At 33.5% G+C, this 25,972-nt stretch overlaps 1 protein-coding gene across 2 annotated transcripts in view; it reads right to left on the reverse strand.

The window, feature by feature from the left end:
- Positions 1 to 18,713: 18,713 nt before the first annotated feature.
- Positions 18,714 to 25,972, reverse strand: part of LOC145294043 (exosome complex component MTR3-like) — a 167,525-nt gene continuing 160,266 nt past the window's right edge. For both annotated transcript variants that reach the window (XM_080141030.1, XM_080141031.1), the window contains exons 8-9: positions 23,888 to 23,998; positions 18,714 to 18,819 (exon numbers count right to left, since the gene is read on the reverse strand). In XM_080141030.1, coding sequence (XP_079997156.1) covers positions 18,733 to 18,819; positions 23,888 to 23,998 — 198 coding nt within the window. In that variant the 3' untranslated portion in view covers positions 18,714 to 18,732. The remainder of the gene's footprint in view (positions 18,820 to 23,887; positions 23,999 to 25,972) is intronic.

A 25,972-nucleotide genomic window follows, 5' to 3' on the forward strand; every position in this document is an offset into this window, starting at 1 on the left:
TTCATGCTGGTGTAATATATAATGCTCTGACTGAGTGACATTCCTTTGGTTGCCAATCAGACACTATAGGTATGGTCACCAGATAACCGTCAGGCGCATGTGTTCATATATATATATATATATATATATATATATATATATATATATATGTGTGTGTGTGTGTGTGTGTGTGTGTGTGTGTGTGTGTGTGTGTGTGTGTGTGTTAAAAGTCCACGTATGCTTCTAGAATAGTGATTTAAATGTTATGGGTTTTCGAAGCATGAAAACGATGTTACTTTTTGTATTTAATATTTTATTTTTATATTTCAAGCGATCCTCCGCTCTTGGTCACAAAAAGTATCGAAATGAAAATGAAAGACGTTGAAAAAAAACCCTGAAAATTTGTAGTATGGACAGCGTTCCTTCCTAGCAACAATGTTTGAAAGAGTTTACGTGAATTATTTTTTTTTTCAACGTCTTTCATTTTCATTTCGATACTTTTTGTGACTAAGAGCGGAGGACCGCTTGAAATATAAAAATAAAATATTACATACAAAAAGTAATAACGTTTTCATGCTTCAAAAAGCCCTCATAACCTTTAAATCTCTCTCTCTCTCTCTCTCTCTCTCTATATATATATATATATATATATATATATATATATAATTTTTAAGTCATTCAATGAATTTAAAAATTTATGACGTGAAATTTTTATATCCTTTTCATTAACTTCTCTTACTCTATGACATTTAAATACTTAAACAACTTTTGTGATTCTCCATGTCTCACTGACTTTAGCAAATAAGGTGTAAACCATTATAACTATTTGCTAATATTTTCTCCTCTGAAGAGATGGTAGACATCGAAATCCTATAGGATAAGGAGTTAAAATATGTCTAATGTATTCTTTGTCTTACATAGAATAATAAAAAATCTTTTGATCTGAAACTCAAACATTTCACGTCATAAATTTTTAAATTCATTTAATAACCAAAATTTGATTTATTTGCTCTATCGTGTATATCGAGCAATTCTTATTTAGATGGGTTAGTACTCATAGAATATTATTGCCAGTAATATCTTGTAAAACTTATAATCACAGGTTTCCATGCCAGTAGATTGTTAGTTAATTTTATTCTGAAGAAGTATATATCCGACGAAGACAGAATTCATCAGGTTTGCATTGTAAAAGGCTCACAATTTTTTAAATGAAAAGTTTGTTTACAACACTGACGATCATTGAAGTTTGAAATTTCTTTTGCCATTCTGTGTCTCAGAGTCTTGCATATCTTAATGTACTCGATGTAATGTATATTTGTTGTCGTTTCTCTCAACTGTTTTGTAATTGTTCACAGTTTGTCTGGTTTCTGTGGTTTGTATTGGCCTAGCTGATCTCTGATATCACTTTTTTGTAGTCAGTGTTTGGATTTTCTGGTGTTGCTATCGCGATGATGATGATGATGATGATGATGATGATGCATCGCACAGATTATTTAAAAACAAATTAATAAACAAATATAGCCTATGAAGGCAGAATTCACAGGGCTTGCATTGTAAACATCCTGAAAGTTTTTAAATAAAAAGTTTGTTTACAACATTCACGCTGTTGCAGATGATAACTATGATGATGATGCATCTCACAGATCATTTAAAAAAAAATTTATATGTATATATTACTATATATACATATTCACACATGCACACACACATTATATAAATATATATATATATATATATATATATATATATATATATATATATATATTCAAATGATATATCGAATGGGTATAACACTTAGGATGGAAAATGCAAATTCGTTGCGCATGACTGGTTTATAAGCAAATGGTCTATAAGTATTGTTTAGAATGACTAAACAATAAAATTTTCTACTCCTAAAATTATGTATATATATATATATATATATATATATATATTAGTTGTATGCATATCGCAATTAGAGGAGATGGTGTCGTTAAATTATTATAGGTCTTCAGTAGAGTGTTGTATTGTGGAGTGCCCCCCCAGGTTGGGAAATCGTAGTAGTGCGTAGGACTCCCTGGCTGTGGTACATAGCAGTTTTAATTACGTCGGTCGTCCGTGGGTTCACTTGTTTACTAAGCGGTTGTCATAACAACGAGTTAAGACTAGTGAGTTATCTCACCTTAGACTGGCACTTTTTCCTTATCTTGTCTCTCGTCAATTGTCAAAAATGTCATAACAACGTTGAACCTGAAAACAAAGCGGTTGACAACTTAGAACGATCAGCCGTAACTTAAAAATATGCATTAAAAGACGTAAGGCACAATTGCGTTTGTTTTTGTATAAAATTATATTTTACAATATTATACAATTTAAAACAGTTCGTCTTTTTTCTTTTGGTGGTTCTGAAGTTCACAGCGATAGTAACAGTGTTCTCACAGTGATCTGAGGAGGGAAATTGACGTTTTTTCGATCCGGTCTTCAGCGACGTTCTGTCCCTTGTTTCTCCTCTCTCTGCTAGCTCTCTCTGCTAGCTCTCTCTGCTAGCTCTCTCTTTAGATTCACCGTTTTTATTGGCATTTTGTCGCTTTGTTTTTCCTATCCACGCGTTCTGTCAATCAGCTGATCGATAATAGAACATGCGTTCTTTAGTCACGTTTTGACAATTTCTTTGCCGGTTCCTGACCTCAGATGATCATTCGATTTTATCTTCAGCTGACCGACACGTGAATTTACCACTCATGCATATATCTGTACTTCCAGAGCTTACGAGGAATGTCACGTTTCTTTGTTTTGTAAACAAAAAAATCGTCGTCCGATTTCTCTGTTTATGACGTAAGCACTTTCTCTTTTCAACTGGTAGACAATCGATTATTCGATGCCCACTCTTTTAAATCTTTTATTAAAGAAGTTTTTTTCTTTTCAGTTATGTATGATGGTTCCAGCCATCCATTACATAACAAGAGGCCAAAATTCTCCTACATACAGCACCTGGTATTTTCAAATGGTTATTAACCTTGTACTTAATAGACTCAATGTTGCTTAATTTCGGTAACTTAACAAGAATCTGTGTGTCAATGTGATTATGTCGTATATTTAGACTTATGAGTAGAATCAAAAAGTTATTTCAAGCTATGTGACGAAAATATAATCTATAAACTTTCGGGTGACTGCGTTATTTCGGAAAAAAATATGTTGAAATAAGAATTTAACAGATCTTAGAAATCTGACATGACCAAAGAAAATTTTTTGTCGTCCGACAAAAAGGGGGGGACCTATAAATCCATCCTTGTCTGTTCGTCTGTCTGCACTTTTCTTAATAACTACGACTTAGAATCTTTTGGAAATTTTGCACAAACAATAAACATGATATGAGTAAAAAGAAGTAACAGAACGGATTTTCCTGGAAAACTCCGGTTGCTCCTCCCCAGGGTTGCCTTTCGGGTTAAAATGGCTAAAATTGACACTTTTGTGCTTATTAAAAAAATATTGTTGCCTTGGATTTTTATAAAACTTTCTGAAAAGTTGTAACTAACTGATTTCTATATAATTTTGTGTGGCTATACTTCACAATAACTTTTGAGTGTGCCTCAGGGGCTCTTTTAAGGCTAATAAAAACACTCCATTTTGGGACTATTTTACCATATTTGTGCAAAATTTCCTGTGTATGTCTATTTAGTAGTTTTACATGGTGCTAAACTTAAATTTTAATGTTACGGCCTTGCGGACTTTTGGGGCTAAATGGGAGCAAATTATGGACTTAGTCATTTCTTTTTTTTTTTTTGCATGGTGCAGAACTCAAATTTTGTTAAGACCTAAAACTGCATTGTTTGTTCATTTTCACCAGGATTTGACTTCCTCTGAGGACTTTGGGGGCTAAATGGGATGGGGCAAATGCTGAACTTAGTCATTTTTGTATGCCTCGTGTAATGTGCACTTATGTTGCACCATGCCTGCTTCACTTGCTTTTTTTTTTAATTCCACATTAAAAAATCATCCAAGATTAGAACACTTTTGAATGTTTGGAAACGCAAATCTGTGTTATCAGCTACTTGTATTAACATACTAAACCTGAAGGAGTTTCAACCATAAAAAATTTAGTTTATCAATCATGAGAAGGCGTCAATTTTTTTTTTTTTTTTTTTTTTTAAGCGAAATTCGTTACTGGTTATCTTTCTTGCAAAAGCAACATATGGTTCTAAAGAAAGGATGCAAACAAATTCCTCTCATTAATCAACTGATCTTGACGTCATATCAGCTAAAAACAATAACTGTATTTATTGCATTCAGCAACGTCTTAGAATTGTCCAGAATCAGAATCCGATGTTAGCATGCTAAAAACATGAAGTCGCATAAGAACGAGGCGTTTCATTTGATTGACCTGATTTGGGGATCGGATGAATCTTCTTCTCATCTTTATGTACAGTTGTTATTAAGGAAATAATATGACGTCATACGGTAGGACAAACAAACAAAAATAGGATAACTGATTCAAATGGAACAGCGAGGATGAAAATCGAAATTAAAAATTTCATTGGTTGAAAAATATTGAGTAATAACGTTCATGTTAAAACTCTGCATGCTTTTGAAAGTGAAGAGGAAAGCGCATCTTAACAAAGCGAACAAAGAAAGAGAGTGGCTATTCAAGCCAGTTTGTTTTTGTTTATTTTATTTTGGAGTGGTATGCAGTCGTTGGAATCTCGTTTCCGTTTAAGTTACTTCAATAGTTCAATACTTCAATAAAAAATAAGGGTAACTGATTCAAATGCAATAATGATGATGCAAACGAGAAATTTAAAACCTACATATTTGTGTTAGATATTGGTCAGGAAACGTGGAGAGTGCGCTGGTCGACGATTATTATTATCTATATATTAATATATAGATGGCGTGTGTGTTATTTTCAGTGTCACGCTTATATCCGAGTCATTTAATTGTTATGTACTTCAATTTCTTGTCATAAATAATTTTACTAATAATTCTTCATGAGGTTGGTTTCGGTTTCGATTATAGCTGATGACACTTAAGTCATCTTTTATTTTTATAAATAATTTTATCAAGAATTCTTCATAAGTTTTGGTTTCGTTTTCAATTATAACTGATGGTACTCCACTAATGTATTTTTTTATAAGTCTTCAAGTCCAAGGTAAACAAGTTCTTGATGAACCGTTCCCCTTAAGTAATCCAATTTACCAAATTTACACTTCTAACGATTACTATGATATTGTCCTTTTGACCACTGTACACTCTTTAACCCTTATCCTCGAGTGGCCTCTGGGCGTTGATAAGTGGTGATTCATTTGTAAAAAAGAAAAAAATGTCCTGTTCAAACAATCACTAGACAATCAATGGGCACATTCATATCTAGACGATCAAATATATATACACATCATATATATAACCCCTTCCCATGTTATACCTCACTATACGACATTTGAAAATAAAGTTCTAACATATACCATTTTAAAATCAAGAAATTTGATCCAATATGTTTAAACAGAATATGACAATCACAGAAAAGAAATTAAAAACAACAATACGTTACCAGCTCGTCACACATGTAAGGAATGTAACTCAAGTTGGTGTAAATTCCAAGAGTAATAAAATGTATTTTATTACTCTTGGAATTTACAAAACTAATTCGCTGGAAAGCAATAACATGAAATTGTTAAGTAGAAAGTGAAGAAACAAAGAGAGAGGGAGAGAGAGAGAGGGAGAGAGAGAGTTTTGTTGCACTTTAGATTAGTACATAGCACATACAGACACGCTTCTAAGGACATTCACTTCATAACGAATAGTAAGAGTGGTCTAGTGGTTAACGGCACAAATTGACAACCTGGGCATGTCAAGTTCAAATCCAGTTCGTTCCGCAGAAATACTTTCATCAAACCCACACTTGACCTTGTGTCTAAACTCATAGAAAGAAAGTAAATAAAATGACCACACACACACACACACACACACACACACATACATGCAAGTGCACGCATACATTAGTGGGTCACGCATTTGCCAAGTGAATTCTTACAAGTTGCCAAAAAATTAAAAAAAAGACAATTATTCAGGTTATTTCGACGACTGTTCTCATCTTAAGTGTTATTCTCATGACGTTTTGGCCGATGTAACGTCATACCTTCTGCAGGTGTATCTTGTCAAACTCGGAAATTTGCACGGAATTTCAAACAGAACCATTTATCTAATCAACAGGATTAGCACGCTCTCATTCTGTTAGTCATAACTAGATAGACGTCTCAAGTAATTCGTAATTGTATTCCTGGTGTCGCAGTTTCAATATCACCGCCTCCATTTCTCTCTCTCTCTCTCTCTCTCTCTCTCTCTCTCTCTCCACCCCCACTGTTCTCTGCGTCTTCCCTTACCTTAAACAAAGGACGCGATTGGCTAACGTATGAACAATATCCAGGTTCAGTGAATACATTCACCTACCCTTTCTTTCCATCGTTGACTTTGCTACAAATGTTGGAATTCAAAGATATCAAACAATACGCCAATAATTGAGGGAATGAACTTTTTACTTTTAGACGAAATAAATTTAAATGGAATCAACAAACTCCCAAGCTACTTTTAATTGCATAAATTTCTTTCTGGAATTAATTAGAGTCATTTGTTTGTCTTATTGAGAGTGACACTTCTAACATCACGCTGGATAAATGAATACAGCCAGCCTCGGCCCAACCAGTTCAGTTTCGCCCTGTCCCTGCGGGGCTGGGCATGAATCTCAAAGACCATATGTGGGGGCAACCCCACATATAAGACCATTGCTTTCATAGCAATCACTTCTTGGTCAATGTAATGGAAACCCTTCATACCAATTGTTACTATCCAGCTGCCCAACTCCCCGAGGAGCTGGTCCCCATTTTCCCTTCACTCTCCCATTAAAAAATGGCCTTGTGCCTAATTTGCTCAGTGGGGAAGCATATAAATACCGGCATGAATCTCAAAATGTAGCATCTGTTCCGGCAGATACTGCAATCAAAGACCATATGTGAGGGCAACCCCACATATAAGAGAATTGCTCTTGAGCAATCAGTTATTGGTCACTGTAGGGAAAACCCTTCATACCAATTGTCACTATCTAGCTCCCTCTCGGGTGGTCCCCCTCCCCTTAACTCTCCATGTTAAAAATGGCCTTGTGCCTAATTTGCTGAGTGGGGAATCAAATAAATACCTTCAGTTTTCGGCCGGGCACCAGACCCTGCCGGGGAAGTAGGAGGAGGCTCCGGAAATGATGATGTTGACGCTACCAGTCACGTCGACCGAACCCACCAGCCGAAGGATTCACAGCGACACCAGCCGTCTCAGCAGCAGTTCAAACCGCTCTTATCAGGCCTAATAAGTTTTTCTACTAATGCGATTCACTACTGCTTGCCTCCTGAGACTCACCGGCAGCGAACTTCAATCCCAGTCTCCAGCGTTTCCAGCTCACTCTAGTGGTTTCCTGCTCATTCCCACAGCCTTTCGAGCCCTTGGTCCCTCCAGCACACTCCTGCAGCCTTCCAGCAACCTTACCTGCACCTTGCTCCTCCAGTCTGCAACCTTGCTTGCACCTCACTCCTCCGGCTTGCCTGCAACCTCGCCTGCACCTCGCTCTCTACCAACCGCCTGTTCCTTCACACTGACCCCTACGTTCTCAGTGTCCACTGACCGTTCTGGATCGCCCTGACGTCCAGACGATCATTCCAGACCCAGCGAGCAACCCTAAACCATGCTACGTCTAGAGTACCTGTTCCAGACCTCCAGACCTTAGCCTCCGGTGACGTGCGACCTTCCAGACAGCCAGCATCCAGATCATATGCTTTCTTTGCAAATAAAAGGCGAACCCTCGTCTTTAACCAAACAACTTGTGTCCATCAATCTTCTTTGCCTTTTTGCTGTTTACTTTTTGCCAGTGTCTACCTTGTTAGTTGTTGGGTCGATTGTCTCCCGACGACCGGCCCCGCAACATTAGTATTACCCGCACTGATTTATGGATCCGTAATGGATAATGTACTAGATAAAATTCAGTTCTAATGACGTGACACTGTTCTGGTGGTTGAAGATTCAATCTTCATTGCTGGGGATACTAAGAATATAATTGTCAATAACACTCCAGATGAGAACAGTAGTCCAAATAATCCAAATAATACGTCCGCATCTAAAAAATTCAGAAACAATTATATTTTTTTAGATTGCATTTTTTGTATGTGTGTGTGTGTGTTTGTGTGTGTGTGCGTGTGCGTTATCTCTCCCACAGAAACTGTTATGATAATAAAAACAACACCCTCGAAATAACAGTAACAATATCTACAAACAAACGAAATTTTATAAAACTCTTGGTGCTTATACAGATTGGCGGCAATTAAAAGTAAAGAAAATACAAAAAAGTCCGTATGATGTACGTACCAGTCCCGGAATAAAGATAAAATATTCTAAAAATCACGTAATTTGATCAAGTAGTTACTTGAGTCTTTTTCTTTTAATTCAAGAAAATTAAATTTTACTCCGTGTCGATCCGAGGGAAAAAGTAGCTACCATAGAAGAATCAAGGACAGATAACCGACTTCCATTTCAAATTTTTTATTTTAATTTTTGGATAATGTCAGAAAGACAACCGAAACGTACGATTAAAAACTGAATAATAATTTATTAACATAACCTGTATTTAAAAAAAAAAATTAAATAATGATAACTTATCTTAGAAGGGTAATTTTATAAAAGTTAAAAACAAAATTTGAAGAATATTAAAATGGTTTCGTCTTTCATTTATGCTAAAAAATGGCAAATTTGTTTTTCAAAAATAAAATAATCTACTTGATCAATTTTTGTGATTTTTGGAATATGCAATCTATATTCCGTGACAAGTAGATAACAATATAAAAGTTTTTCTTCATTTTTTTGTTTATTGCGATAAGTGTCAATTTGAATAAGCACCCAACTCTCTTTCGATTCATAGCACATAAATTCTTCATCCCTTTTTTTTTAGGCATAATGCCACAATATTATCATGGTTTGCATATTCACTGTGAGCAATATATGTATACAGTAGTGTATGTGCGCGTGTGGTATGTTTGTGTGGTGGTGGTGTTTTTTGTTTTTCTCATAATGAGAAAAATGAATACGTTTGGATTTTGGAAAAATAAGCATGTTCTGACAAGACAATATTAAATATTGGCTCATCATCTTCAACTCACAGTTGCAGACACATACAGAGCGAAATGGCATTAGCTGCAGTATGGTATTCTTTGATCAAATTTAAATAGGGGATAATAAAAAAAAAAAAAAACTTTCTACAAATATCAATCTTAAGGAGTTTTGATTTGGCCATGACAAAATGCCAAAAAGGAAACATAGATGATTGTTGACAAGGAGCTTCCATGATGATTCTTGGAATTTTTCTTGCTTACATCATCATATTCGGTTAATACGCTGATATACTCTTGACGGCTTTAAGAAATATACTTCCCAAGTAACCTGTCTCTGGCCAGATCTTTATTCCACTTTTCCTCATTTCTATTTTTACCATTTCCTTTTTTGTTTTCCTTGATCAGAGAGAGAGAGAGAGGGGGGGGAGAGTTACTATAATCCTTTCTTTTAGTTCTTTATTTCAGCGTGAGCATTAAAGTACTTTTAAATATATTTAAACAACTTAGAAAACACGAATTCATTATAAATTACTTATTTCATACAGAAATTTTGTCCATATATTCGCCTGTCAGTCATAATTTTTTTTTTAACTTAATAAATACATTGCGAGATTTGTCACATTTCAAAATATCAAAGACATTAACAACTTTTAGAAATGGAGAATATTGTATTAATAATTAACTAGCGGGACCTGTGGAAAGTCCACAGGGGACTCATTCATATGTCATATATTGATATTGGCATTCTGAAGATGTTCAGCTTAAATGGAGACGCTCTGATATTATTGTAGCTTTTTTGTTAAAACTGCAAAATATTTATTTAAGTTAGCAGAGACGCCCGGCATAGCCCGATCGTAAAGTACTCTTAAATATGATATTTTAATTCTTGCAGATTTTGTATATATTATTATAGAGTTAATGTTCTATAGATTTTTACATATTATAAAGTTGCGATTTCAAAAATCGCAAAAAATATATCCATGTGACTTGGGTGCATCAACTTAAATCGAAACCAAAACCAAAACTTATGAAATATATATAAGAGTTCTTTCAGCTATAATCGAAACCGAAACCAAAACTTATGAAGAATTCTTGGTAAAATTATTTATAAAAAATAAATGACTTGAGTGCCAGCAGCTATAATCGAAACTGAAACCTATGAAGAATTCGTGGTAAAATTATTTATTACAAGAAATGGAAATCCATAACAATTAAACGAATCCGATGTAAGTGTGACACAGAAAACAAATAACACACACGCTATTGAATTAATATATAGATCCTCAAAAAAATAAAGCAGATGTCATGTTCGGAACTCAGAAACGAAACCTTGAGATCTTTAATCTGAAACTACCTTATTTGGACTTTCTCATGAATAGGATTGAAAACATTAACAAACTAATTATAGTTTTGGCATGACGTCATAGATTTATGCTTACGTCATGCATCAAAACACGAATTCAAACAAAAGAAATAATAAAAAACGTAGCTAAATATTGTCAATAGCGTTGGGAATTATTTTAATAGATCAAGACAACTTATTTTGCTTTAATTACGTATTGTATATAGTTGTTCCTAATTATACAATCCTCCCAGCTTAGACAGATTTCTTAAAATTATATTTTGTTTTATTTTAAGTATGTTTACTAATGACTAATCTTATTTTTAAAACTATACACTAGCAGATGAACCCAGCGTTGCCCGGTATTAAATGTAACATTAAATTCCTTTAAAAAATATAAAGTAAAAAATAATAGAAAGAAACTGAGATATGTGCATGCAAGTATCATACTTTTTCTAAGCAGTTCACTTCTTGTAAATAAAAATAAAAAGAATACTCGAGCTGAGATCGAAACCAAAACCTAAAGACAGTGAGTCACATATGATAACCATTAGGATAGAGAACCGATGATACAGTTTTCCATATGTTTGAATACATTATATACCAAATTTAAAGTCTGTAGATAAAAAACTCGTTGAGTATATAGGTTGAGAGTTGTCCTCACACACATGCACACATTCTCTCTCTCTCTCACACACACACCCACACACATATCAAATTAAATGTCATACGAGGCAAACAAATTTGACATAAAACATGTATTTTTATTTAAATCATTGCCTGTTGATTACTAAACTGTCAAGTTATTTTTACAACTGCCAATAATATATTTTTATATATTAAATTAGTGAGATCCATGGAATACTCTGCTTGCCCAGGAAAAGGTGAGGAAACAAGACACTTCTGTTTTTATTATAGATGGTTTTATGTGAGTTTTCGTAGTTCGGATCTGTAGGTTGGAACAGGCAGTCTCAGAGAAAAAAACAATCCACGATAAAATTCTAGACTTAAAGTTTTGTTGACTCCATTTTGTAAAGTGTTAAAAAATTAAAATCGTTTTAGATATAAGAAATTATCAGAAGGAAGGATTTTGAGCTACAGAAATTGTCAGAAGGAAGGATTTTGAGCTACAGAAATTGTCAGAAGGAAGGATTTTGAGCTACAGAAATTGTCAGAAGGAAGGATTTTGAGCTACAGAAATTATCAGAAGGAAGGATTTTGAGCTACAGAAATTATCAGAAGGAAGGATTTTGAGCTACAGAAATTATCAGAAGGAAGGATTTTGAGCTACAGAAATTATCAGAAGGAAGGATTTTGAGCTACAGAAATTATCAGAAGGAAGGATTTTGAGCTACAGAAATTATCAGAAGGAAGGATTTTGAGCTACAGAAATTATCAGAAGGAAGAATTTTGAGCAACAGAAATTATCAGAAGGAAGGTTTTGAGCTACAGAAAGACTTTATTTCAGCAGAACTGGAATAAAGATGAATACGATAAAACAATTGTTAAGAAGAAATAGTTGAGAGAAAATTTAACGTCGAATGTTAAAAAGAAGAATTCCATGTTGCTGCTAGTTAGACAAGGCACACTTACACGTCCGTTTTGATTGAGGGAGCAAATTTTTGCTAAATTTCTTAAAATCAGCTTTTGTTTTAAGTATTTTTACTAATGACTAAACTTATTTCGAAAACTACATGTATAATATACTCCTATAAATCTGGATGTTTTTGTGTATTGCTATTCATATTAAAAACCTTTTTTTCTATTTATTTAAAACTAGCGGGGGTACCGAGCGTTGCCTAGGGTGTGTGTGTGTGTGTTGGAGGGGGTATAAATCAAAGCAAAATGGAAAATAAAGAATAAGCGAACATAATAATTCTGTTGAAATATAACAACAAAAAATTAAAAAACAAGGAACGTGATGCAAAAGGAAGAATAAGCGAATGATGTTAAAACTTCTTTAAAAAATCGGAAAAACAACAAAAAAATCAGCGAATGTGATGGAAAAAAAAACAAAAAATGAACGTGATGCAAAAGAAAGAATAAGCAAACGATGTTAAAACTCCTTAAAAAAATCGGGAAAAACAAAAACAAAAAAAAAACAGCGAATGTGATGGAAAAAACGAACAAAAAACTGGCATAAATAACCCTGTTTCAATATTAAAGCTATAAAAAAATATATATCTGACATCTCGGCTCGAACGTGCAATCTTAAGATAATGATATTGCTACTATACCAACTGGTCTATGACCGTGTGAGCGAAAATAGTTTTTTTTTTTTATATTTAAACTAATTCCAGAAAGAACTTTTTTTTGCGCATGCGTGTATGGCTAACAATTTTTTTTGCTACCCCTCCCTGTAGAAAAGTGCCCAGTTGAGGGTGAAGGAATTCATTTTTTAGCCAATTTTTCGATATTTGTCATCCGAAGGGTTGAGCTTCAAAATGATATAGATCTTGTGAAAATCAGTTCTCTGTCAAAAGTTTTTGTGAGGAATGCAAACATACATACATACATTTAAACAGGCAGGTGAGATTTATATTATAGAAGAAAATACAACTTTGTTATATATGGGTCGTGAGAATGCATTCACTAGCAAAAGATCTAGTTAATCTGCATATTCTTTTAAACAGTCATTTTTATTAATTTCCTATTAGTGTTTTCAGTTAATACAGATATTCTACATGATTTATACTTGTGTAATATTTGCGTAAAAAGTTTATAGTAAACACAAAACTCTTTCCATATATATTTACGTTTAATATGTTTATATTTTTGTTTCACAAATTTTGCCTACCAAAATGCTCCTAGAGTTTTTGGTCTACGGACATGAAACTTCATATATAAGGTATTTGAACCCATGCAAAACTTTATATTTGGGTTTCTGCCTGGGAAAATCGGTACAAAAGTGTGAAAATTTAAAAAGAAAAGAAAATTTAACAGGTGCAGGTCAAAAACCGGCAATACGAATATGCATGCATAACATAATAGCTATTGGTTTATGTTTTAATTTTTAGCCTTGCAGCAAACATATCTTCATTGTTCTGTGATTAACGACAGAGGCAAAAATAAATCGTAAGCTAAGCATTTAGTTTCGATTCTCGGTGGTGGCGCACAAGTCATATTTTTTAAACTTTTTAAATCATTACTATATATTGGGTCCAATATAATAATGAATACAAAATCTACATTAATCAAAATATCACATTTAAGCATATTTTACGACCGAGCTAGTATATATATAAAATTAAACTTCACACGAGGCGGACAACTTTGACATAAAGTATTTATTTTTATTTAAATCATTGTTTGTAAATCACTAAACAGTCGAATTTTTTTACAGCTACCAATTTTTTTTATATATATTAGACTAGCGGGGGTACCCGGCGTTGCCTGGGTGTTTGGAGGTGGGTGTAGAGGGGGGGGGGGGTAAAGAATAAGCGAAGTAATAACCCTGTTTAAACTTATTAAAATAATCAGAAAAACCAAAACAAAAAACAACAAACGAACGTAAAACTTCTTTAAAAAAAATCGGAAAACCAAAAACCAAAAAATATCATTGTTCATTGCTGTGTTGCTTGGGAAAGGTTGAGAAAGTTGTTGTCAATCTTTACATCTAGGCACAATTTTCTCAGGATTTGGGGCAAGGTTTTATTGGTCTGTGTTCATTCCACCGTCTTGGATAGGCTCTAATCGCTTCTGATTTGCAATGATTTTGGCATAATAACCGTGCCATGATCAGGTGAATGTGTGGTAGCAAATTAGATGAAACAATCTCTTCAGTTGTCTTCTATAAGACTGCATAAGATGTTGCCTGGGGTTGCTCACCACAGGGTCTGGGACACTTGCAGCACCTTAAATATCCAAACTACACGGATAATGATGAATAGATCAATCATTCCATGTAGAAACATTAGCTTACCTAAAAAGAAAAAAGTCCATGAAAATATAACTATTAAGCAATCCATATTTTGAGTTAACATATTCTTGGGAAAATTAACTGACTTTTAGAAGTGAAGAACAGAGAAAATTCAAACAAGGCTGAGAAAGAAAGAGGGTAGCAATGAGACCAATTTGCTGTTTAGTGTTTTTTAGCATTGCTTTGTGATTCAGTAATTATGGATGTAAATACTATCTCAGACATAGGAAAAAATGTAAAAGTAGTCCAATGAAAGGACATCTCATACAAAGTGAACAATGATAAATCACCCCGTGTAGAAACATTAGCTTACATAGAAAGAGAATAGCTGATCGAAATGTAACTGCTACAAGGTAAAAGCAATATAAAAAGGAATGAAAAAAGCAATCCATACAAAATTTGAAGCTGTATTGACAACAAATTAGCAGCTGGTTAAAATAGCCCCCCCCCCAAAAAAAAAAAATGAGCGAGCTGTCTTTCCCCCTCCTCCAAATATTAGGAAGAAAAAAAGAAAAGAGTAAAAAGTATAACAAAAAGACGAGAAAACAAGTTTAGGGGTTGGTGAAATGAGAAAGACATAGAAAGTTGTTCTGTATTAGAGCGTGGACACGCATATGGCAACTGTATGCAAATGACGAAGCCACATGCGAGGTGACGTCACGGCAAGGAAGAAGGAAAACGATTATAAAAAGAAGAATGTGTGTGCAGACCGATGATCACATTAGAGAGAGGACAGAGATAGAGGACACACATGGGCCAAGAGCAACAGGTTTGAACAAGAGACAAGGCATTATTCTGGAAAGTACCTGGAAATAAATGTCTGTTTAAACGGAAAAAAGTCAGTCAAGTTATTTCTTTATCAGTTGTTTCCTTGCAACAGTGTCTACATGTTAACATGCATATGAATGGGTACTATGTTATAGTTCATCAATGCACACAAAGGAGAGCTGAGGTGGGGTCGTAATCAAGGTGTGGCAGATGACAGAAACGAAAGAATTGGATATAGTTTTAGGTGTGATTGTAAATCTTGCAACAGTCTTTATGATAGAGTTAGGGAGAGTTGTCAGTTGGACACAGTTAAAGGCATGTTGTGGCTCAAACGAAAATGGAGAAATGAATCGACCAATCACTTAATAATCAGCTTGATAATAGATGTAACTGTAGACATAAGCATTCAGAGGATCGATGGTGTCACACACACGCACACATACATCCAAAGTGCAACTAATATTTACAGAAAATGTCAGAGTCTGTGTTTTCTTACATTTCTGGTTTTTATTTTTATACCTGTGGACCCATGTGTGCCCCCTCAACAGTATGAGAGAAGACGACATAGTCAGAACAAGAAAAGAAGATGAAAATAAAGAAATCCACAACAAACAACATTGGGGTCGGTGATGTTGGCAAGCAGGTTGGTTGGTTGGTTGTTTTTGTTTTACGGCATATCAACCCTTTTCAGGTTATTTAATGCCGAATCCAGTGATTTTGAAGAAAAATTTTTTAATAGAATATATTTGTTTTTTTTTTCAAGTCGATTTCTATTTAACCCATAGTTGGGACCCTAACAGGTACTACCACTCCGGGTAAGAGTGGACCTGGGAGTAATGGCAATTAAAGGGTGGCTCCATACTCCCCAAAACCTGCAAGCTGGGGCCTCACCATGGAATATAGTTTAGGGTCATATTTAAGACCCTGGCGAACAGGGAACTAGGTGGTTTTATATAGTAATGGAATGTTTTTTTCTTTTGTTGGTTAGATTTGATGAATGCCTCATGTGTTAGTAATTTGGAGCCCAGTATTCTGAGAATGTTTAGACTCCAAGTGAGAAAGAATGATTTGGTCTGTGTAAGATATATTGCATAGATATGTTTGTTTGTCGCATTTTTTATCGCGTGTGCACCATTGCCAGTTGACAAAATGTGTTTTAATAAGGTTTTAGTGACATGCTCCCTTATCGCAGATCTGAAAGAAAATGGAGACTGAAACTGGAAGCTGCTGCACTTGGTTTATATATTACACGAGAAATATTGTAACAGCTATTTTTTTTTTAATATGTAGAGGCAAAAGTTTTCTGTGCTTCTGATTGGCTGAAAGAAAATACTAAAAATCTTATCTAAGAGTCAATATTTTAAAACTGGAACTGCTTTCTTTTTTCTTTTTTGCAAAACATCATTCTATATTACTTGTTGTTCAAATCTACATTTAATTATGGTTCTCAGAGAATGAAATTCTTTTTCTCTCCAGAGCAAAAAGAAGGAAGAAAAAATGAATTTAATGCAATATGCTTCATAAACAAACAAAATGCATTTAAAAATTGTTTGCACGTCAGCATTTCATTTCTCACCCATATCTTACTTGCACTTAAACCAAAAAGAAATACAAGCAATAAAGTGAACACCATATGCTTCAATTTTAGGGTTAATCGTATTACTACTGCTATATTTACCCCAGTGTTAAGAACAAAGCAACTGCAAGTTGAGATTGTTAGTTCAAACTATGATTAGTATCTAATTATTGTCTTTCAAATTTCGTATGCACTTAATTGTTGAAATTAATATATTTGGTGATTTCTAGATTTTTACTTTCCTTTACTTTTTCATAGTTTGCTTGAAAAGGATCAGATATTCTTCTTTGTTTTAAATAAAATCCAGAGTTTTGTTGTTTCTCATCTAAAAAGAGAAAGTTGCTGGTAGTAACTTTACCCTGACTTCAATAATAGTTAAAGAAATTCTATTTAATAATAATAAACAGTACAACGGAAGTTATCAATTAATTATTAAAAAATTGAAAAAAATGCTTCAAATATATTAAAGATGCAAATATTACTAGGAAACACTAGGTCAAGATAGCTAGTATATATATATATATATATATATATATATATATATATATATATATATATATATATATATAGAGAGAGAGAGAGAGAGAGAGAGAGACAGACAGACAGACAGACAGACAGAGATAAAAAGGAACAAACCAAGTTGTATACCCACCTACATTTTGTCTTTATTGCAATAAGTCTTACAATACAGATGACATCTAATTTGGTTTGTTCCTTTTTATCTCTCTATCTTGTTGGAATACTATTCCCATTATTCTTATATATATATATATATATATATATATATATATAGTAGAAATGGTAATTAATAAAAACTGAAGAAAGTGCTCAATACTGTTGTAGAGCAAATATGCGTTTTATTTTTTATTATGGTATCTTTCTGTTAAGTTACATTATTGTTTCAGCTACCTGACCGTTTTTTTGGCTGTCTGTAGCTTCCTCAGACTTAGCTTGCTATCATCTATAATTTTAATTTGTTTTGATCTATTTCGTTCCTAATGAATCCAACACTAGACGCCGCATCCCCACTATGTTACCTAGCATCTTCTCTACTCTTCTGATGAGAAGTATTAGGCTTCGAAATGCCTTGGCATAAAGAGTCCCTTCTATTCCCCAACTAATCGATTGTATTCCATTATTGAATAAATGAACCAATCTATATCCACCAATATATAGTTCTGCAACTTCATTTTCCACTCCTATTTTTTCATATATATATATATATATATATATATATATATATATATAATAGTTTAGGTTAAGAATTTATTCATAGAATATTCACTGGGTTAATAGAATAGTGCTCAATAAAAAATAGAACTATTTATTTTAATCTGTAGTTATTAATCTCTCTCTTCGCAACCCCTTAACGATGAGGATGGTGGCCCTGTAAGAACGCCTGCACATGTAATTGTGAAACAAAAGTTGCATAATCTCCATCCTCATCTCACCTGTTGGCACTGCTTGATTCCAGTGGCAAAATCCAAGACGACTGGAAACAATACCAAAATAAGCAGAGAAAGTTATTAATTACCAAGGTCTCACCTAAAGATAAAGACGGACATTTTTTGCCTGATGAGATTTTAGTTATTAATAAATGCACATCAAAACATTGTCTAACAAAGTCTGTACATGTCTGTATAAATAAATATTAATATATATATGGAGTATTCAAAACTAATCAAATTTAACATTTTCAAGAAAAAATGAAAGAAAATATGTCCTATCTTGCCCAATAATTGACATGATCTCAAATTTCAAAGTAGAAATTCTCTTGGAAAACCTGTTGTTGCATACAGCTCACTTGACAAAGATGCTCTGAGATTTCACCCGCGTAGGATTTGAACTTGGAGCATACAACAGCCTTCATGGTATCCTATGATAGATCACTGAATACCAATTTGATCCTGATAATAAGTTCATTCTTGGAATTGAAGATGATATGGTTGATGTCTTTCTGGGGAGAGAGAGAGGTGGGGGAGAAAGAGGTAGAGAAGAAAAAGAAAGAAATGCTATTAAAAAGTAGATTTTATTCATCAAGGTTTTTGGATTTCATCAAACAGTGTTGAATAACTGGATACACTTTCTGACAGCTTTCAATGCAAAGTTTCATAGCCTAAAATAAAATAAAAAAAGGACAAGAAAAGTTAAGTATCATTTGAATATTTATAATGAATATCATCCATATAATAAAAAAATGACATTTTTTTAAGAATAAATTTTGTAGTTTGTTAAAAATGCACAAAATTATAGATCAGTCACTTAGAGTGTTTTATACCAAATTGACTGTTGAATTGGATTAAATTTGTGCTCATTTTTGTATTTAATACTAATCATCATTAATCTTCAGCTATGCATCAGAGTAGAGAGAAGTTGAGCAATGAAGTACATGAATTTAACTGAGTTAAATGGCAAAGTCCATGAGCAATGAATTAATTAATAAAATATATTGTTTTATATCCAAAAAGATGCTCATGAATATTCTGAATGTGTCTTATATTAATGCTCTATATATTTATAGCATTCAATTATATCATTCAAACACTGTAGTGTTTGAATATATGGTTAAGTGGCAGTTTTAATCGTTTAGAACTACTTTAAAGCTTTACCGCTCATTCATTTTTCGACCAAATTTCAAACAATTATTACAGTTTATAGATCACTTTCTCAGCTATATTGTGAAAAAGATTTTTTCAATTTTTGTTCAGTAAAACAAAAGTTATGATGAATTTACTGGTGTTCAAAATCGTTAAAAAAAAATGCAAGGAGGTGAGCAACGTTTTTTATGACTGGTTTCCATAGCTTCAGCGACTATTGTTGTTACAAATTCACTACTCTCGCAAAAAGAAAAGTAATAAGTGAAACAGACAGAATGAAAGAATTAAAGGGAGATAACTGGGGGGGATTTTATTGAAAGCAGACGAGTGGCATACATTATAAATTATATATGTGTATGTTATGTTTGTGGGGGCAAAAAATAAGACTGAAATTAAACAAAGAACAAGTAAATTTACTGGCACCCTGGAAAAATGATAGATTACAATAGAAAAATGCAAGAATCTTTTTAATTCAATTTATGACATTATATAATCAATTCATAATGCTGCAATATTTTAAGTTATAAATTTATTAGATTTTTTACTAGAATACCTTGGCCTTTTCTTTTCCAGTTTTAACAACTAGTCCTTTACTTTTCCATGTTTAAGGTTAACCATATTACTTTGCTTGCATTTTTCTATTGTAATATATATATATATATATATATATATGCATTTTTCTATTGTAATATATATATATATATATATATATGCATTTTTCTATTGTAATATATATATATATATATATATATGCATTTTTCTATTGTAATATATATATATATATATATATATGCATTTTTCTATTGTAATATATATATATATATATATATATATATATATATATATGCATTTTTCTATTGTAATATATATATATATATATATATATGCATTTTTCTATTGTAATATATATATATATATATATATATGATAAAAAGTTTATATTCCAAATTTCAAGATGTTGTCCATCTTACTGTTTACTTCTTTAAGTATGTTGAAATGTTCAATGAATATTACATAAGATATTTTTATGTTAATTATAAAAATATGAATACAATTCATAATTAGCATTGGTGACTCTGCATTAAAATTAAAGAAGGTGCAATTAAAAGAAAACTTCCGATTTTCGGATTTTATAACTATATTCTTTTATCTTCTTTTAAAGTTGATGAGTTCCTCTTCTTTGGATGAGTTAAGGGCGGAATAAATTAAAAAAATTGACATAAAAAGTACATGACTGATTCTGTGCTATGAAACAGGTGTGTCAAGAATTGAACATTTTAACATGCTTAAAGAAATAAACAGTAAGATGGACAACATATTTTATTGTTTATTTGCAAATGCTCTGTGGTTACATTGATCATCATAAATTAAAGGATTGGTATAAGTAAAACAGGGTTCGTATAGATTTTCAATGTCCATTTTCACATATATAAAAAAAATTGCAAAAACTTAATTAATTATTTTCATATATATCTCTTTATTTCATGAAGTAGTTTTAAAGGTCACAATTATTTACATGGAATTCTCTAACGCAAAAATCTGGTCAACTATTTACAGCTTTCTTTTATTGTGCCAGCCATGTGTGATTTTAAGGCAATTTCACTCATTTTCATCAAAACAAATGCCTTTTTAAATACACAACAAATATGCCTGTCAACAATATATGTTTATATTCACTGTGTTTGTTTTACTTTTAAATTTTGAATTTCCAGTATTGTGGATACAAGTGTTACGTCCCTTTAGCACAAAACTACCTAATGATAAAGAGACCTAACTCTTGCATATACAATAATACGATGCAATTTCAGAACAATGTATTTAGATTTTATTTTCAATATTTAAAAATTATATTAATGGTATTTTTTATTAATACTTAATAAATAATTTAATAGCATTTATTTCGATTTTATTTTTAATATTATAACATTTTTACTAGACATAAAGAATGCGATTTTTAAAGCCTTTTCAGGACATTTTCAATATTTTCAAGGACTTTTCAAGGTAACAATAGAAATAAAACATTTTCAACATAAAAGTCAAAATTCAAGGACTTTTCAAGTCTGTACGAACTCTGTAAAAGGTGAAATATATTTTCCCATGTATATACATTTCTCTCTCTCTCTCTCTCTCTATATATATATATTCATGTTTAAAAAGGATGTGTCCTCTATAGTATTAGACCTAACTGAATGGTTAATTGTAGGTATTGACCATTTCATACCCTCTAAAAAGTTTCAGCAAAAACCTAACAGCCAGCCATGGTTCTCTCCAGAATGTGCTGCTGCCATTGCGCACAGAAATCACTTTTTCCACTGCTTCAAACGTAATAGATGTATGGAAACTAAAGCCGTTTTCAGGACTGCCAGCAACCATTGTAAGAAAGTAATAAGGAACGCAAGAGAGTTGTATGCTCAATCTGTTAAGTCCAAAGTAGCTGAGCAGCGGCTTGGTTCCCACCAGTTTTGGCAAATAGCAAACAGAATCTTGAACAGAAGCGTGTGCTCCATCCCAACTATTATCAATGGACCTGAGGTAATCTCGTCAGCATCAGACAAAGCCAAACTCTTTGTCAAGAACTTTGCAGCAAATTCTACCCTTTGCGACCAAGACCGCCAACCCCCAATATTTCCTCCTGTATCAGAAAACACGCTATGTGATATACGTATATCTGTACGTGATGTTGCCAAGCTAATCAAAAACCTTGATTCCAGTAAAGCAACTGGCCCTGATGGTATTCCAATTATAGTACTCAAAAAACTTCAACCTGAATTAGCGCCCATACTTACAAAACTGTTTAAACGTTGTCTTAAGGAGAATAGTTTCCCATCTCCCTGGAAAACCTCATCAGTATGCCCTGTATTTAAGAATTCAGGTGATCGCTCATCCCCCTCTCAGTACAGGCCAATAAGTCTCCTGTGCGTCATGAGTAAGTTGCTAGAATCTGTGTTAAATACAGAAGTAATCAAACATCTCAACAAAAATAACCTTCTTAGTGACACTCAATATGGTTTCCGTTCTGCTAGATCTACAGCAGATGTCATTACAGTTATATCGCATAGGATTAGCAAATCTCTCGACGGTGGCAATCTTTCTAGAGCAATTGCTCTTGACATATCTAAAGCCTTTGATAGGGTATGGCATAAAGGTTTACTTCATAAGATCGCTAGCTATGGTATAGCTGGAAAAGTCTTCTCAATTATTAAATCATTTCTTTCTGATAGGTTCATAAGAGTAGTAGTTGAGGGGCAAAAATCAGAAGCTCACAGTATTAATGCCGGTGTCCCTCAGGGATCCATCCTGGGCCCAACTCTTTTCCTGATCTACATTAATGATCTTCCAAATCATATCCTTACATCATTTGTAGACATTTATGCTGACGACACTACCATTTATGGTACCACATCTAAGACAGTAAACGACCAAGTTCTCTCCAATTCTCTCTCCTCTGATCTTGAGCACGTAGTACAATGGGGAAAGGAGTGGCTGGTTACTTTTAATGCATCTAAAACCAAGCTTCTCTCTTTACATCATCAACATTCTAATCCACATTTGTCATCAATTGAAATGAATGGCTCTCGTCTTCAGGAGGCCTTAAGTTTTGACAAGCTTCTGGGCTTGACCATTACTCCTGATCTTAAATGGAACACGTATATCAAATCTGTTGCCAAGGCCGCTGGAAAAATGGTGGGATCTTTCTATCGATCCAGTAGATATCTCACTGCTGATGCTATTCTCTACCTATATAAGAGCCAGGTACGTCCAAGGATGGAATACTGTTGCCACATCTGGGCAGGAGCTGCTAGAAAGGACTTGTCCTGCCTTGATAGAGTTCAAAATAGACTTCGTAGCCTCGTAGGAGATGTCCTTTTCTCCTCCTTGCAACCTCTATCTCACAGAAGAGATGTTGCGAGTTTGTCTCTGATGTATCGTTATTTTCATGGAAAGTGTTCAACTGAGCTTCAATCTTTGGTCCCCCCTCGCCAAACTTTCACAAGAAACACTCGTCTAGCTGTAAACACTATCAATAATTTCCCCCACTCTTTATCTGTGGCTAAACCTAAACATAGATTCCATGAACAAAGCTTCTTTCTTAGAACTGCACGCCTGTGGAATTGTCTTCCGTTTTCCTGCTTTCCGGCTGACTACAATATGGTTGTGTTCAAGTCTAAAGTAAATAAGTTCTTGATGAGCCGTTCCATATAAGTTATTAAATTTACCAAATTTTCATTACTAATGATTACTATATTGACCAATTTCTACTGTACACTCTTTAACCCTTATCCTTGAGTGGCCTCTGGGCCTTGATAATGTGGTGATGCCTTTGTAAAAAAAAAAAAAAAAAAAAAAAAAAAAAATATATATATATATATATATATATATAGAAACAATATAATATATATATATATAAACAATAAATATATATACACAATATATATGTATATATTAAGCAATCTTTGTCTTTATTATATAAATATTTGCAATAGAAAGAATAAAAAAATTTATTAACTTATTCAAAATTTGATACAAACTTTTCTATTACAGAATGACCTTTCTTCTCTTTTATTTAGAGAGTTTTGTTATCCTTACCTTCGTTAGAACCTCAAGTTCACATTCTCCACTGGAAGTGAGTGCTGAGATCTGGTTTAAGGAAGGCATATAGCCTACAGTTAAGCTTCCATTATTAACCTCTAAATCCATCTGGAAATAATAGATATAGATAAGTATTAGAAACATCATTAGATAAATACTAAAAGGTCACCCAGCATTGTCCAGTCATCAGGCATGCTTAAATATGAGATTTTAATGTATGCAGATTTCATATTCATTATTGTTATATTTGACGTTCATTCTCGTCGCCAACTGTTATATTTGCAGGTTGAACCAAATAACGTATAAGGCAATACTCATGAAGACTCAACAAACAAAGGTAGATCAATAAGAAGTGTATTAGGAAAAGTATATTTACAGTATATTTACATAATGGTTGTCAAGTAAGAGAGTCTTGGCTGGAGAACATATTTGCTCTCGGCTCGGCCTTCAGTGGCTTCTGGTTAACATGCACTCAGACTAACCGAGTCTTGCTATTTATGTGTAATATTATCCACATATGTAAATGAGTGGGTGCCACCACAACAATTATTATAAGGCCAATTTTCTATTAATTATTATATTGTACCCATTATATAGTAGTGCCCCTTTCTCCCCCCAGTGTGACCAGGTTATAAAATATGCTTAAATATATTTCACGTTTCTGAATTTTTGAGATGAGGTTTGGTTATTTGTGTTATTTGGATTCTTCGGACTACTGTTCTCACCTTGACACTCAAGATGGCATTTGAGATGAGAGCAATTGCCGGAAGAATCCAATTTTAATTTATGCAGATTTTTTATTCATTATTATAAAGTCAATACTCCATCAATTATTTTATTGTATAGCAGAGATTTCAGGAGTTTTTTTTTTTTTTTTTTTTAAATATAAGTTGGGTAACATCAGCTAGAATCAAAAGCAAAATATATAGCATATATCAGTTAATGTCTTATATGTTTTTAGATAGAGTGATGTGATTCTCGATTGATTGTGTCGGATATATACTCGAGAGTCAAAATAATGAAAAGAATATTCTCTTGTCATAGCCCTAGTCATTACATTTAAAAAGTTTACTAGAAATGACGTCATAGCATTAAAATTTGAAATGGTGACAAACAAATTTAGATTTTTAGTATTTATTACTTATATTAGCAAAACACAACAATATTGAAGGTTAAGGAACTCTGCCAGGTTTTCAACAAAGACCTTTTGGAAATCTGAAACATGTGAATAACATTGTATGCACGTGCTGCTGGTGCATACGAATGGCGGGTGTTGCAGTGATGCTTGGCCAAAAGAAGAGGAGGAGGGGTACAAAGAATTGAAAATATCTTTGGCCACAGGTTTGGAAAATAAGTACCTCAGTGAATGGGAAAAGTCCCGCTGGCGTCAATTTTGTGAGAAAAGCAATATTGAGGATTATCTGTAAGTCCCAGAAATGGAGATATTCTTACAGTGTGGAAACGATAAAAGTGTCGCCCTAAAGAAAACAACATAACAGCTTAATTTTAAAACTTTTATTGAAAAAAATCAATTCAGATAACTTGATTATGTAGTAGAGTTGACATCTATTTAATATAGCTGCCTTCAGCCTCAATCACCACCTTGATACAGGTCCAGAACTGGGAGCATGCCTTTTCCACAAGTGTCAGCGGAAATTCGGTGAATACTCAGATAGCGGTGATCAGGCTGACTTTGATGTTGTGGGAGGTAAAGTTGGTGATGTTCTCGACATATGACCAAATGAAGTAGTCCAACAAGTTCAGGAGGGGGGCAGTGAGAGAAGGGTATAAAGTCGTAGCACTCATTCAGAAGCCAAGCCCAGGTCTCTTTGGACTTGCGGGCTGGCACTGAGCCCTGCTACCACACCCAGAATCTACCAGCAGCCACCTGATTGCACCAGGGGATCACCATACTCTTCAGCACATCCAGGTACACTTTAGTGTTGACTTTCAAGCCGACTTTGAAGATGTGAGGTGACATGATGTGGCCCTCACTTGAAACCACACCAAAGACTATAACCATGGCCAGAAACTTTGTTTTGATCACCTTGGGCACATCCCTATTATTCGTGGCAATCTAAT

The sequence above is a fragment of the Euprymna scolopes genome, chromosome 15 (assembly GCF_053919585.1).
Source record: "Euprymna scolopes isolate OS-2025 chromosome 15, ASM5391958v1, whole genome shotgun sequence".
NCBI classification, from domain to species: domain Eukaryota; kingdom Metazoa; phylum Mollusca; class Cephalopoda; order Sepiida; family Sepiolidae; genus Euprymna; species Euprymna scolopes.